The sequence below is a fragment of the Caenorhabditis remanei genome, chromosome V (genome assembly GCF_010183535.1).
Source record: "Caenorhabditis remanei strain PX506 chromosome V, whole genome shotgun sequence".
Classification (NCBI taxonomy): domain Eukaryota; kingdom Metazoa; phylum Nematoda; class Chromadorea; order Rhabditida; family Rhabditidae; genus Caenorhabditis; species Caenorhabditis remanei.
In genome coordinates this window covers 19211013-19224856 of record NC_071332.1, presented here as the reverse complement: position 1 = coordinate 19224856, position 13844 = coordinate 19211013, and the positions used below count along the sequence as shown (strand labels likewise).

Sequence of the window (13844 nt, the reverse complement as noted above, 5' to 3'; positions counted from 1 at the left end):
TCTTAATGGAGAAAGGTTGGGCCTAATGCATATCCTGTTAACGTTGAACAGAGAGATTGCCCCCGCATGACCTGTATGACCAAACGCTATAACTAGACCACTGCCGATATCTGTGCAGCCAAGATGATACGTCTGACAAACACCCTTACCACTTTAATTGGTAATTGTTTATTAAAACTTTGGTAGTCGTGAAAAATCGGAATAAGAAAACATAATCACACAGTGTGAATCAGAAAGTTAATGATGGAACAAGTAAATTGAAATGAAAAATAAAAAGTCATTCACAAGCAAAAAACAGTTATTTGAAACGATCAACACATGAATTGTAAAAAGTAGAAACCCGAGAAAATACACGCGTGAATGATGACTGATTGGGCTCACGATTTGTTGTAGATTCTGGCCAAACTTTGAAACAAACCGTTCCATGAGATCCAATTCCGATTGTTGCTTCTCTCCCGTCCGATCTTGTTATTTCAGTTTCCCAAGTAAGCCACTCATCCTCAATCTCCGAAATAAACTGTTTTATATCCCCCAATACCAGGAATGATTGATCTGCACTAAAGCAACAATATAGACCAACTTTGAGTCCTTTCAGAATGCGTTTTATTAGTTTGCTCCTTTCCCATCCCCTTGTCGCCACTTGCAAATATTCCAATCGAGGATTACATTCTTTCTTCTTCCACAACTTGAAAAAGCGGTTTAGGTCTTCCACTTCAAAAGCTGGGCCGGCAATCTCGAGTGACCTAACGTTTGTCATCTTCAAATCGTTAAGAGAAAACTTCATATCGCGATTTGGCATGTAGTCAGCACTATATTTTCTCACAGTCACGGAGTCATAATTCCCTCTGATAATTTCTCGGAGTTCTTCAGGTTCTAGTGCGTGGTAAGGAATGATAACTGCAGAAGTTACTGGAAAAACGATTTTCAAAACGTTTTGAAGCCTTGAGTCACAATAAAAACTGTTCGAAGTGAAGTCCACCACACCGACTACATCAATCTTTGAAAGCTTTGTGAGGAGTGAGATAGTAGTGTCGTATCCAGGCTCGTTTTCAGATACTTTTGGGAATATTACTTGCTTAACCAACCCGCACTGAGTGACGTCCATGATCGGAAGGACGTAGTCCATTGGAGGTAGTGTACCATGCCACCGTTGAATGTAACATTGTTCATTCTTCGAGTTTTGATAATATACGATCATTGAAACTTCTTGATAACTGATCATTGAGATATCCATTCTCAATTGTTCACCATTGTCAAACAACACTCCAATCTTGATTTTGTTATCCGTCAGATATAAATTGATATACTTACCCTTCATTTTAAGAAGTTTCAAAAGCATTCTGGCACGTTTGGAGAGAACCGAGAGTGCAATTCTGAAAAAGAAGACTTATCATCAATTCAAGCTTCTCTGTGCAGAGGACGCTCGCATAATAAAAACATTAATATTAGTTCTCACTCACCTTTCCAAAAATTCCATTTGTTCCAAGACAGGCATAAGCACAAGGTACGGAAGACGGAGAAGAGGAAATGGAGTCGTCATCTCAATATAGCGAGAGGAAATACAAATGAGGAGAAATCAATGAATGAGGGAACTGTGTGTGGTACAATAGGGGTGAGACCGCAACGCACGACCGCGACGCTGCAACCTGTGAATGTCAACAGCTACACGGAGGGCATCTCTCGTGTTTGCTACTCCAATGAGTGTTGATACAAATTAATGAGGGCGAGAGGTGGATGAAGAATCAATAGGGGCACTATAGGAGGATAGACCGCACAGCACAAACGCGATGCGGCTAAAGTACGCACTGGGAAGACAAAAAACTTCAGGGAGACATAGGGTACAGATGACTGACGAATCGACGCCAGGTGGAATCGGGGGATACCGCGTCCGCAAAACGGTATTACTCATTCTGTACGACCTCGTTTGTATTGTTAAAAAAGGAAATGTTCAGAATGTTCTCCTCTTGAAGTTACGACAACTGCGAAAGAAAAAACATTCATTCTATTCCGTGAAAAAGTTAATGGAATTCTCGGCAAGCACGACAGGCAACGCATGAGATGTATAGCCAAACACTATGATCATACTACTACGGATATCTGTACATCAAAAAAGAAGACGTTTCGCAAGTGACACTTTATTACAAAAATTCGAAAAAGTAACAAATTAACACAAGAACAGGGGAAACAGATGAGTAGGCAAATACAGAAAAAGTGATAGAGATATTTCGGTAATGGTTTCCAAAAAAACGACAGTCGAAAATAAAAAATAAAAAGCATTTAGAAGCAAAAACAGTTATTTGAACCGTTCAACACATGAATTGTAAAAAGTGGAAACCCGAGAAAATACACGCGTGAATGAAGACTGATTTGCCTCAAGATTCGTTGTCTCATCAGTAGATTCTGGCCAAACGTAGAAACAAAAGGTTCGACGATTTGAAATTCTGATTGTTGCTCGTCTCCCGTCGGCTCTTGTTATATCAAACTCACTAATAATCTCCTCTTTCGAGTCATTCGAATTGAACTGTTTTATATTCCCCAACACCCGGAATGTTCTATCCGTTCTAATGGGCATTTGAACAGCGTTGAGTCCTTTTAAAAGGAGATTCATTTCTTCAATGCTTAGCTCTCTTCTTGTCGCCACTTGCAAATATTCTAATTTAGGATTACACTTTTTCTTCATCCACAACTTGAAATATTGGTTTAGGTCTTCTACTTTGAAGCCTGAGCAATCAAGCTTAAGTGTCTTAGCATTCGTAAATCTCCAATCATTGAGAGGAAACGTTGCGATGTAACTTCCATAGAGACTCACACTAACGGCGTCAAAATTCCCTTTGAAAATTTCTCGGGTGTATTTGGGTTTTTGGACGTTATGGTAAACGTTAATTGCAGAAGATACTGGAAAAACGATTTTCAAAACGTCTCGAAACGGTGAGTCCGGAGAAAAAACGTATGAAGTGATGTGCTCAACAATGAGTTCATCTATTTTTGGAAGCTTTATGAGGAGTGGGATAAGAGCGTCGTATTCAGGAGTGCGTTCCGATTCTTTTGGGAATGTCAATGTTTTAATCGATTTGCAGTGAGTGATGTCCATAATCGGAAGGACGTAGTCCATTGGAGTTAGGGTACCGGGCCGCCAAGAGATAATTCGTTCAAAGTAATTCTTTCCATATCTCAAATCGACTTTATATTTATAGATGTACATATACACTTTCAATTCTTCACTATTATCAAAAAGCATTTTCATCTCGACTCTATTATCCTCCAATCTCAAATTGATATGGTTACATTTCATTTTGAGTAGTTTCACAAACTTTCTGGCTCGCTTCGAGAGAACCGAGAGTGCGATTCTGAGAAAAAACGTAGAGGATACACGAATAATATAAGTTCTCACTCACCTATCCAGAAGTGCCATTTGTTCCAAGATAGGCATGAGTACAAGGTACGGAAGACGAAGAAGAGGAAATGAAGTCGTCATCTCGGTAGAAGGAGAGGGAATACAAATGAGGAGGAATCAATGAATGAGGAATGTGTATAAGGGTTGAGACCGCGACGTACGACCGCGACGCAGCACTCTGGGAAGGTTGGGGAGGAGAACAATGGAGAATGGATAGAACCGTGTTAATCTTCCCACTGTGCTACGTCGGGGTCTCACCCCGTTATACCAGGTACAGTTGGGGGAGTCCTCACCGCTGCACTCGGTTAAGATCAACATGGAGGGCGTTTTCTAGTGTTTGCCTCCCCAATATTGTGTTACGATGACGAGGCTATGGACTTGGTCGGGGAGGAGAACAGTGGAGAAATGGGAAAAGGAGTCATAGTCTATTTATGAAGAAAGGTTGGGTCTAATGCATTTCCGGTTAGAGTTGAGTCAACAGATCGCCCTGTACGGCCAAACACTATGATTAGACCACTGCCGATACCTGTACAATGAGGATGACACGTCTGGTAAAAGCACCCTTGCCACTTAAATTAGTAATTGTTTATTACAATTTCGGTTGTCGTGAAAAATCGGAACAAATAAAAATATAATCAGCAAGTAGACAGTATTAATCAGAAATTTGACGAAGCAACAAAATAAGCAAAAAACGGGAAAAAATGAGTCTGAAAATACTATACAAGAGATAGATATATTTCGTCATTTGAAAGTAAAAATGAAAAAGCATTTAGAAGCAAAAACAGTTATTTGAACCGTTCAACACATGAATTGTAAAAAGTAGAAACTCGAGAAAATACACGCGTGAATGATGACTGATTTGGCTCAATATTCGTTGTCTCATTAGTAGATTCTGGCCAAACGTAGAAACAAATGGTTCCATAATAAGAAATTCTGATTGTTGCTCGTCTCCCGTCGGTTCTTGTTATATCAAACTCACTAGTAATCTCCTCATTCGAGTCATCCGAATTGAATTGTTTTATATTCCCCAAAACCCGGAATGTTCTATCTGTTCTAATGGGCATTTGAACAGCGTTGAGTCCTTTCAGAAGTGGCTTTATTTTTATATATTCAACCCATCTCCCTGTCGCCACTTCCAAGTATTCCAGTCGAGGATTACATTTCTTCTTCTTCCACAACTTGAAATAGCGGTTTAGGTTTTTTACTTTGAAGACAGTGCAAGGAAGCGAGAGCATTTTAGCGTTTGTTGTCCTCAAATCGTTGAAAGATAACTGTATGGCGCGATTTGGCATGAAGTCAAACATATATTTTCTTACAGTCACCGCGTCAAGATTCCCTTTGAAAATTTCTCGAAGGCATTTGGGTGTATTGGCATAAGCGGAAAAAGTGACTGCTGAAGACACTGGCAAAACTATTCTCAAAGCTTCTTGAAGAAGTGAGTCCGGAGGTAAGCTGTACATAGTGAAATCCTCAACAATGACTTCATTAATCTTTGGAAGTTTTGCGAGGAGTGGAAGAGTGTCGTATTCAGATACTCTACCGACTGTGAGCTGCTTAATCGAGTTGCAGTGAGTGACGTCCATAATCGACAGGACGTAGTCCATTGGAGATAGTGGACCAGGCCACCAAGCGATGGAATAGTTATAATGCAAACTTATTTGTGGATGTTCATTGACATACATATCCACTTTCAATTCTTCACTATTGTCAAAAAACACTATCATCACGACTCTGTCCCCCTGCAGTCTGAAATTGATATGCTCACACTTCATTTTGAGAAGTTTCAAGAACATTCTGGCTCGTTTGGAGAGAATCAAAAGTGCAATTCTGAAAAAGGAAGCGTAATAGAAACAGAAATGATGTAAGTATTCGCTCACCTATCCAGAAGTGCCATTTGTTCCAAGACAGACATAAGTACAAGGTACGGAAGACGGAGAAGAGGAAATGCAGTCGTCATCTTGGTAGAAGAAGAGGAAATACAAATGAGGAGGAATCAATGATGACTGGCACAGTGGGGAGACCGCTACGCACGACCGCGACGCAGCACTCTGGGAATGTAAACATCAAAGTCATCTATTGTGACTATTCTGCATTTTGTGTTTCTATTCTCACGAGCCGTGCAGTAGGGGTGAAACCGCGATGCACGGCCCCGACGCAGCACTTATAAATGATTCTGCGTCTACTATTAAGAACTCAAATTGACAAAATAACTTGCGCGTAATGTCTTGATTTCAGATGAAAAATTTTCTGCCATTCAATCTAGACAAGTCCCAACATTGTCAGTAGAGTGGGATGAGCTGAGAAACATTTATTCACTGACTGTGAAAGTATGTGCTGTATTAAGTAATAACGGACAAGACAGTCAGCAAATGTAAATAGGAAGTCAAAAATAAAAACAGTAATTTTTACTTGAAATGTTCAAATTGTACAAAGTAGAAACCAAAAAAAATAAACGTATGAATTAAGAGTTCTTCTGCCCAAGTGGCCAAATGTAGAAACAAACTGTTCCATAATTTGAAATTCTGATTTGTTGCTGTTCTTAACGTTTTTTTAAACGTCATCTCTTTTTTGAAATTTTCAACAGAATTGACCCCTTGAGTCTTTTCTGTGATTTTATTTATTGTCTCATTTCTGTTCACATTTTCTCCTCTGGCACGGTCTCCTAGAACGATTTTAGGGGCAGATGACGTCATCAATCGTGGAATGTCACGAAAAATGAAAAATTTCTAAAAATTCACACGTGAGGGAGTTCTTGAACGGGGAATGAAGTGGTAATCCATTTTCTCGAGAACCAGGGCAAATCTCGAAAAACTGTCACACAGTTTTGTTCGAAACCGTGGTATGAACCCACTTATATTTTTTTGTGTTTTTCTGTTGGGTAACTTTTGAGTTATCTGTTGTTGAAAAATCAACTGAAAACACTCAACTTTTCAATAACTTTGAAATATCTGACCTCATTTTGCATATATCAAAAATCCATTCACACAACTTTTTTCCTATGTTCATTGGCTACCATTTGCACTTATTCATTACGTGTTTGTTTCTAAACTAACCGAGTTATGTCATCAACTCCAGTTCTGACAAAAAAATAATGCCAAAGCATAAAATGACATAACTCGGTTAGTTTAGAAACAAACACGTAATGAATAAGTGCAAATGGTAGCCAATGAACATAGGAAAAAAGTTGTGTGAATGGATTTTTGATATATGCAAAATGAGGTCAGATATTTCAAAGTTATTGAAAAGTTGAGTGTTTTCAGTTGATTTTTCAACAAAAGATAACTCAAAAGTTACCCAACAGAAAAACACAAAAAAATATAAGTGGGTTCATACCACGGTTTCGAACAAAACTGTGTGACAGTTTTTCGAGATTTGCCCTGGTTCTCGAGAAAATGGATTACCACTTCATTCCCCGTTCAAGAACTCCCTCACGTGTGAATTTTTAGAAATTTTTCATTTTTCGTGACATTCCACGATTGATGACGTCATCTGCCCCTAAAATCGTTCTAGGAGACCGTGTCTGGAGACTATTCTGTGGATGTGTTCTGAATAAATGAAATGTTGAAGGTCACGTAATTATAGTTTCAATCGAAATAAAAATGAAATTAATTTAATTTAATCGAACAAAAAACCATTTCTCTCACTATTTCAATAAATAAAATAGCGGTGCAAAAATTAAGAGAATTATTTTATAATAATTCAGAAAACACGTGATTTGAAGATTTCTGTGAGAAAATCACGTTTTCACCACTGAACGCCTTAACTTTTTTTTTTGAAATTTTGAAATTTTGAAATTTGGCCTGTCTTATATGATTAAAAAGCGAACACTAATTAGACCACTATTTGTCCATCGAAGATGACACGTCTGGCAAGTGACATTTTATTTTAGAAGTTTTATGAACTAACACAATAATAGGGTAACAAAACAGACAGCAACAAGTTATAGATATATCCCTTCTTTGGCTCCAACTAAAACAGCAGTTGCAGAATATGAAGAAGCGTTCATAAGCAAAAAACAGTCATTTAAAATGTTTAACACATGAATCGAAACAAGTAAAAAACGAAGAAATTATACCCGTTAATGAAGACTGATCAGGCTCAAAATCTGTTGTATCATTAGGAGATTCTGGCCAAACGTAGAAATCAATAAAGTTATATTCATCGGATTCTCCAAATCTGATTGTTGCTTGTCTCCCGTCGACCCTTGTTATATCAAATTCGGTGGTAGTCTCCTCATCCGAACGCAGCTGTTCTACGTTACCCAAAACCCGGAAAGTTCTATCTGTTCTAATTGGCATTCCAACAGCGTTGAGTCCTTTCAAAAGGCGATCTTCATTGCCATCTCGGTATTTTCTTGCTCTCAAGTATTCTAGTCGAGGATCACATTTTTTCTTCATCCACAGTTTGAAAAAGCGATTCATGTCTTTACTGTTAAGAATAACGTTATAAAGATCAAGCGCCTTAGCGTTTGTGATTCTCAAAGCGTTAAGTGAAAACCTTAAACCGTAATTTGCCGTGTTTCCAACTCTATGATTTCCAACAGTCACTGAGTCTAAATTTCCTTTGAGAATTTCTCGGAGGTATTTGGGTTTTACGACGAAAGCAGAAATAGTTACTGCAGAAGATACTGGCAAAACGATGTTCAACATTTTTTGAAGCAGTGAGTCTGGAGAAGAGCTGTTGTAAGTTTCATCAACTACGACTTCATAAATTTTAGGGAGGTTTACAAGAAGAGGAAGAATATTTCGTTCAGGTATTTCAACGATTCTAAACTGATGAATCGACTTGCAATGCATGACATCCATAATTGAAATTGCATAGTTCATTGGAGGTACTCCCGAAGTGTTACATAACAATGCATCCTCTCGGTATTTGAATTCTACATAGCCACTCGTAAACATTTCTAGTCTGAATTTTTCCACCAGGTTATCAAATAACACTTCCATCCTGATAGCGCCATATTCGTGTTTTAAATTGATTTGCTTACACTTCATTTTGAGAAGTTTCAAGAAAATTCTGACTTGTTTGGAGAGAATGGACAACGAGAATCTGAAAAAGGAAAAGTGAGGGCTACAAAAATCATATACGTTTCTACTCACCTTTCTATAAACGGCATTTGTTCCAGGGCCAGCATAAGCACAGGGTACGGAAGACGGAGAAGAGGAAATGGAGTCGTCATCTCGGTAGAAGGAGTGAAAATACAAATGAGGAGGAATCAATGAATGAGGAATGTATGCATGGTACAGAAAGGGGGAGACCGCGACGCACGACCGCGACGCGGGACTCTGGGAAGATTGAGAATTGCATGGAGGGCATCTCTAGTGTTTGCTGTTTGTGTTGCATTCAGATGAAGCAAACACTAGAGATGCCCTTAGTGTTAATCTTCCCAGAGAGCTGCGTCGCGTTCTAACCCCTATTGTACACTATCTTACGAACAAAAATTGATTACCCGGAATGAACATTTTCCACCGGAAACCAGTACCGGAATGGTAAAAATATACCGTAAAAACTGTATTAGAGCGACATGTCGCTCTATTTTTCAACTGCTTTTCAGAACAATTTAGTGGTTTTAAAAACTCATTAAACTTAAACGGAAAAACTTTTTTGAAAGTTCTATTTGTTGATCTAGAGGTTACTATTTACGCTGTTTCAAATCAGAACCAAGAAAATACACTGGGATACTCATATTCATGAATCCTGAATATAGATGGGTGTCGTTCTATTAGAGGTGTCGTTCTACTAAAGGTGTCGCTCTTATACAGTTTTTACGGTAAATGGATATTGGAACACAGAATCCTTTCTAGTCTGCACTGCCAAATACATAGTTCTTCAAAAAAGCTTTATCATGATGAATAGAAATTAAAACTTTCTGGAACATATTTTCAACGAAATCCAAGCATACAACTTTAAAAAGATGCAGAAATGAGCGTTGACCGAAATGCTAAAGTATGCTCTAGGGAAAATAAATATCTCCTGACAAGCGACATCGGTAACGGTAGCCTAGATGCGAATATAGCCTTCATAGGCTATTTAAAATCACGTGTTATGTTGTTCCGTATGTGTTGGTCTTGCTTTCAAAAATACAAAAGCCTGAAAAATCAATAAATGTTATGAAATTGGCACATTTGCTCCGTGAAAACCATTTTATTTTTGAACTGCAGATTTCTCGCTGATACGTCTGCTTTTTTCAATAATTCGGTCGTAATATAAAATTTTCATTTATTCTTTTCGAAAAAAAACCATTCCGTTACCGCCAAAAAGTTCAAAATCTCCCGTAGAGCACCTTCGCCACAATCATCTTTTTAATTTCCATCGATGCATTATCAATATCTCCCTCATTAAATGTCGAACGAATTATTTTTAAGGCGTTTTCTGGAGTCACTTTTTTCAGAAGAACCGCCAGAAAACGAGATAGATCATCTTTGATTGCGAGCTGAATAAACAAGTCATCCTTGTATTCTTTCCAGATAATTTGTTCCTCGATGAAATAAGAAGCATTTGTCAAATATAGGCTTTGAGCAACTCTATTCATCTCGAACAGCACATAAGCTGAAATTCATTATCGTAGATGCTTATCTAACTTCTAACCCTAACTTATGGGAAGATGCAATGCAGTCCACTCACTTGACACATCTATTCGAACTCCATGAGCAAATTGCAAACACATTTCGGAATCATCAAACCCGGCAGTATGATCCGGAATCAGTGTGGGATGATGTTCACTAGTATTATCAGAGTAATGTGGACAGTTATGGCCCAAAATCTGAAAATCATTCTAATATTTTTAAGTTACTCTTACCAACCAACCTGCTTATGACAATGCAAATATCTCTTGTTATTTGAATCTTTCTCTTGGCAAAAACTAATCATATTCTGTTTCTGTTTGGAATCGAACAATTCCTCGTAAAAATTAAACTTCCGAATTCCATCGTCTCCTTGAATAGATTCGACTTGAATTCCATATTCTACTGTACATTTCTCATCATTCAACCATCCATTTTTAAGATTCAAAACCTCTAAAAGAGGAATGGGTTTGCTAGTCGCAAACTCATCATGCTTCAGATTCGTCAAGGTTTCTTGCTTGAACTTTTCTTGGAGAATCTCATTCGAATTCTTCACTTTGAGATAATAACGGATTCTAACCTCAACTTTTGAATTGTCATTTTCGCAAAAGAGAGAGGAGCGGAATGATGTGTCAGTGTATTTGCCCAACCCTAACTTCCTAAACATAATTTCTTATTTTTCCCGTTGAGTGGACTTACACTAACCATTCAAAACCACCGATTCGACCTAAGGAATGTGTCTGATGTTGCCTTTGTGCTAAATGAGCAACAACATCTTCGAAAGTATGAATTCCATTGGTCGAATCTGAAATGTAAGCGAATTCATATTATTCTATTCAATCAGAAACTCACATTTGTCGCTCATGCTGTGAAAGCAAAGTTTGAAATGAATCTATCGAAATGTGGCGTAATGATTTTTTGTAGAGAACGTCACGATTGAGTGAATTACGTGGCTAATTGGAAAATAAGGCTGACGGGGCTACGACGCTTGAGTTCACGTTTGAACTTTTTCGATTCTAGTTTTTGGAAATGATAATAAAATGCGGACAGACTCCACATGTGTTTTTACATTAAATGTTTTAAGAAGATGACAGTGGGACGTTTGAAAACTACGATTTTCAAAACCCATATGAACTAAAACTATCTTCCCGGAGTTTCTTAGCCGCGTCGCGGTCGCGCGAAGCGGTATTCGCTCTCATCATGCCACTACGCTCTCTTGCATAGGAGAGATTGCCCGCACGAACGCAACTTATGATTTGTAGCTGAAAAACAAAGATAACACCCTCGAATCTTCATTTCAGAGATTTGTTAAATCAATAAGTTAATAAAAGAACAGGCTAACAAAACAGTCAGAAAATACAAACAAGTGATAAGCACATCATAATCAGGGTTCCTGTCGAAACTTGTCGAAAAAAATATATACAAGAAAAAAGAAATCATAAAAACGTTCGTTCAAAAAGTTCAACACATGAATTGCAAATAGTAGAAAACAGAGAAAGTGAAAACTGATTTGGCTCAAGATTAATTGTATGATTAGTAGATTCTGGCCAAACGTAGAAGTGAATGTAGTTATCTACATCGGATTTTCCAAATCTGATTGTTGCAGTTCTCCCGTCGGCTCTCTTTATATCAAATTCGGCGGTAATCTCTTCATCCCAACGCATCTCTTTTACGTTTCCCAATACCCGAAACTCTCTCTTTGTTTCAATTGGAACTGGAACAGCGTTAAGTCCGTCCAAAAGTAGATCCATACTGGTATTGCTGTATGTTCTCACTTCCAAGTATTCCAGTCGATCATTACATATTTTCTTTGTCCACAACTTGAAATAGCGATTCAGGTCTCTTATTTCAAGCGTTACCTTATGAAGCTCAAGTACCTTAGTGTTCGTAATGCACAAATCATTGAGAGTAATCAACTTGTCAAAATGTTTCAAAATCACGGCGTCAAAATTCCCTTTGAGAATTTCTAGGAGGTGGTTGCGGTTTTGAAAGCGATAGGAAACAGTGACTGCAGAAGACACTGGCAAAACAGATTTTAGAATTTTGAGAAGTATTCTTTCTTTTTGAAGTAATGCTTCATCAGAAAGGACGTTAGAGCACAAATCGTATTCAACAACGACTTCATCAATTTTTGGAAGTTTTGCAACGATTGGGATACTATCGTGTTCAGAAATGTCTTCGACTATAAACTGATTGATTGACTTGCAATGCATGACGTCCATAATTGAAATGACATAGTCCACTTTAAGTGGACTACCGGGGCACCATGAAATTAATATTTCATCTCGATATACAAAGTTTCTTTGTGGATATTCATCTATATAATGTAACAGTCTCCACTCTTGATTGTTATCACAACACACTCCCATCTCGATTCTATTATCCATCAGTATCAAATTGATATATTTACTCTTCATTTCGATAAGTTTCAAAAACATTCGGGATCGTTTGGAGAGAAGAGAGAGTGCAATTCTGAGAATGAAAGCGCTTTGGAAACAGAAATCATATAAGTCTTCACTCACCTTTCCATAAACTCCATTTGTTCCAAGACAGGCATAAGTACGAGGTACGGTAAACGGAGAAGAGGAAATTCAGTCGTCATCTTGGTAGAAGGAGTGGAAACACAAATGAGGAGGAATCTGCACACCTCTTCTTCTAACCCCACTAGGTATGAGGGTGGCAAATCTTAAAGGCGCATCTGTCAAAATTTTTTGCCGCAGAGGGACCAAATTGTCCCCTTTTTGCATCGCTAATAACTTTGCCCGTTTTTGAGCTTTTCACAAAATTCTTTTTTTGATAATTTGAAAATCGTCGTCCCGTCATTCCTGGAAAATTTGGTGGTGATTCCATCATTTGCGGCCGAGCTATGAGCCGTAGAGTGAAAGTCATTTCATTTTGGCTTGAAAAGTTTTGGTTTTTAAATGTTTTTTAGACTTTTGATTTTTGTTGTGGGCTTAGTTTTGGGTGTAAATATAAGATTTTTATATGACTACGTAGAGAAAAAACAGGGCTAAGCGGAGCAAAAATAATTATTTTGATACCTCTTTTCAAAAAAAAATTACAGAGAGAAAAGTGAAAATATTGAACTTTCTGAAAATTTCCGATTTTTTTTACTTTCCTTCTTAAATCTCGAGTTCTATTAGACAGATTTTCTTGAATTTTGGTATGTAGATGCAAAATGAGACGGGGAATCATCTGATCGCGTTAGAATTGTGATTTAAGACACCCCCTGCCCGCTACGGCTGTTGATTTGCCGAAAAAATCAAACAAACTACAGTACCCCGAAATTCCCGCTCATTTCTTTCACCGGTTGTAACTCGCTCAGTTTTGAGAAATTTCAAGATCCATAAAAAAGGAAATGTGTAGAAAAAAAATCTCTATCGAACCATGTAAAATTCAATATACTTTTAGCTGGTAAAACTTTCAGGAAACCGGATTTTGTGGCTTTCGTGGATTTTCGGTCATGGGGTGGATTTTTTCCATTTGCTGTCCTGGGAACTGGATTCACTGAATCGCTCTGAATTTTTGACACCGATCTAAACTTTTGGAGATCTAATGGAACCAAAAAGTCCGATCAAAAAATATTCAAGCCGGACGATTCTGTGGAGAAACCTGAATCTCCACTGACATTTTTTTCGAATACACTGACCATTTTGTCACTGTATGTGTCATTGTACAGCTGCGAGAAGCGCCTCTCTTTTCTACGCTCACCATGAGAACGACTTTTCGTGCATCGGTGGCGCAGCACAGGTAGTTGGCGTGCGGACCGCATGCGGATTCAGTCCCATTTTCCGTCCACATAGAGTCCGCAGCGGAAATTTGGTCCGCTGCGGACTGTATATGGACGCAGCGTGGACTTCGGGAAAAGAGGTGGAAGTGGGCGGCAG

The 13844-nt window shown here is 38.2% G+C and overlaps 6 protein-coding genes across 6 annotated transcripts; all 6 read right to left on the bottom strand.

The window, feature by feature from the left end:
* Positions 1-298: 298 nt before the first annotated feature.
* GCK72_021237 (uncharacterized protein) lies at positions 299-1540 on the bottom strand (the record flags this gene model as incomplete). The annotated part of the gene is made up of 2 exons (XM_003096367.2): positions 299-1373; positions 1461-1540. The coding sequence occupies 2 exons, from the start codon at positions 1538-1540 to the stop codon at positions 299-301; spliced, it is 1155 nt and encodes a 384-aa protein (XP_003096415.2).
* Positions 1541-2293: 753 nt separating this feature from the next.
* GCK72_021236 (uncharacterized protein) lies at positions 2294-3475 on the bottom strand (the record flags this gene model as incomplete). Its single annotated transcript, XM_003096368.2, has 2 exons — positions 2294-3347; positions 3396-3475. 2 exons carry the CDS (start codon positions 3473-3475, stop codon positions 2294-2296), a joined length of 1134 nt encoding a protein of 377 aa, XP_003096416.2.
* Positions 3476-4179: 704 nt separating this feature from the next.
* GCK72_021235 (uncharacterized protein) lies at positions 4180-5351 on the bottom strand (the record flags this gene model as incomplete). Its single annotated transcript, XM_053734126.1, has 2 exons — positions 4180-5221; positions 5272-5351. 2 exons carry the CDS (start codon positions 5349-5351, stop codon positions 4180-4182), a joined length of 1122 nt encoding a protein of 373 aa, XP_053583039.1.
* Positions 5352-6889: 1538 nt separating this feature from the next.
* Positions 6890-8573, bottom strand: GCK72_021234 (uncharacterized protein; the record flags this gene model as incomplete). Its single annotated transcript, XM_053734125.1, has 3 exons — positions 6890-6939; positions 7470-8443; positions 8494-8573. The coding sequence occupies 3 exons, from the start codon at positions 8571-8573 to the stop codon at positions 6890-6892; spliced, it is 1104 nt and encodes a 367-aa protein (XP_053583038.1).
* A 1083-nt stretch (positions 8574-9656) lies between these two features.
* GCK72_021233 (uncharacterized protein) lies at positions 9657-10822 on the bottom strand (the record flags this gene model as incomplete). The annotated part of the gene is made up of 5 exons (XM_003097946.2): positions 9657-9943; positions 10019-10157; positions 10202-10616; positions 10663-10762; positions 10810-10822. 5 exons carry the CDS (start codon positions 10820-10822, stop codon positions 9657-9659), a joined length of 954 nt encoding a protein of 317 aa, XP_003097994.2.
* A 571-nt stretch (positions 10823-11393) lies between these two features.
* Positions 11394-12559, bottom strand: GCK72_021232 (uncharacterized protein; the record flags this gene model as incomplete). Its single annotated transcript, XM_053734124.1, has 2 exons — positions 11394-12429; positions 12480-12559. 2 exons carry the CDS (start codon positions 12557-12559, stop codon positions 11394-11396), a joined length of 1116 nt encoding a protein of 371 aa, XP_053583037.1.
* Between the last annotated feature and the right edge of the window lie 1285 nt (positions 12560-13844).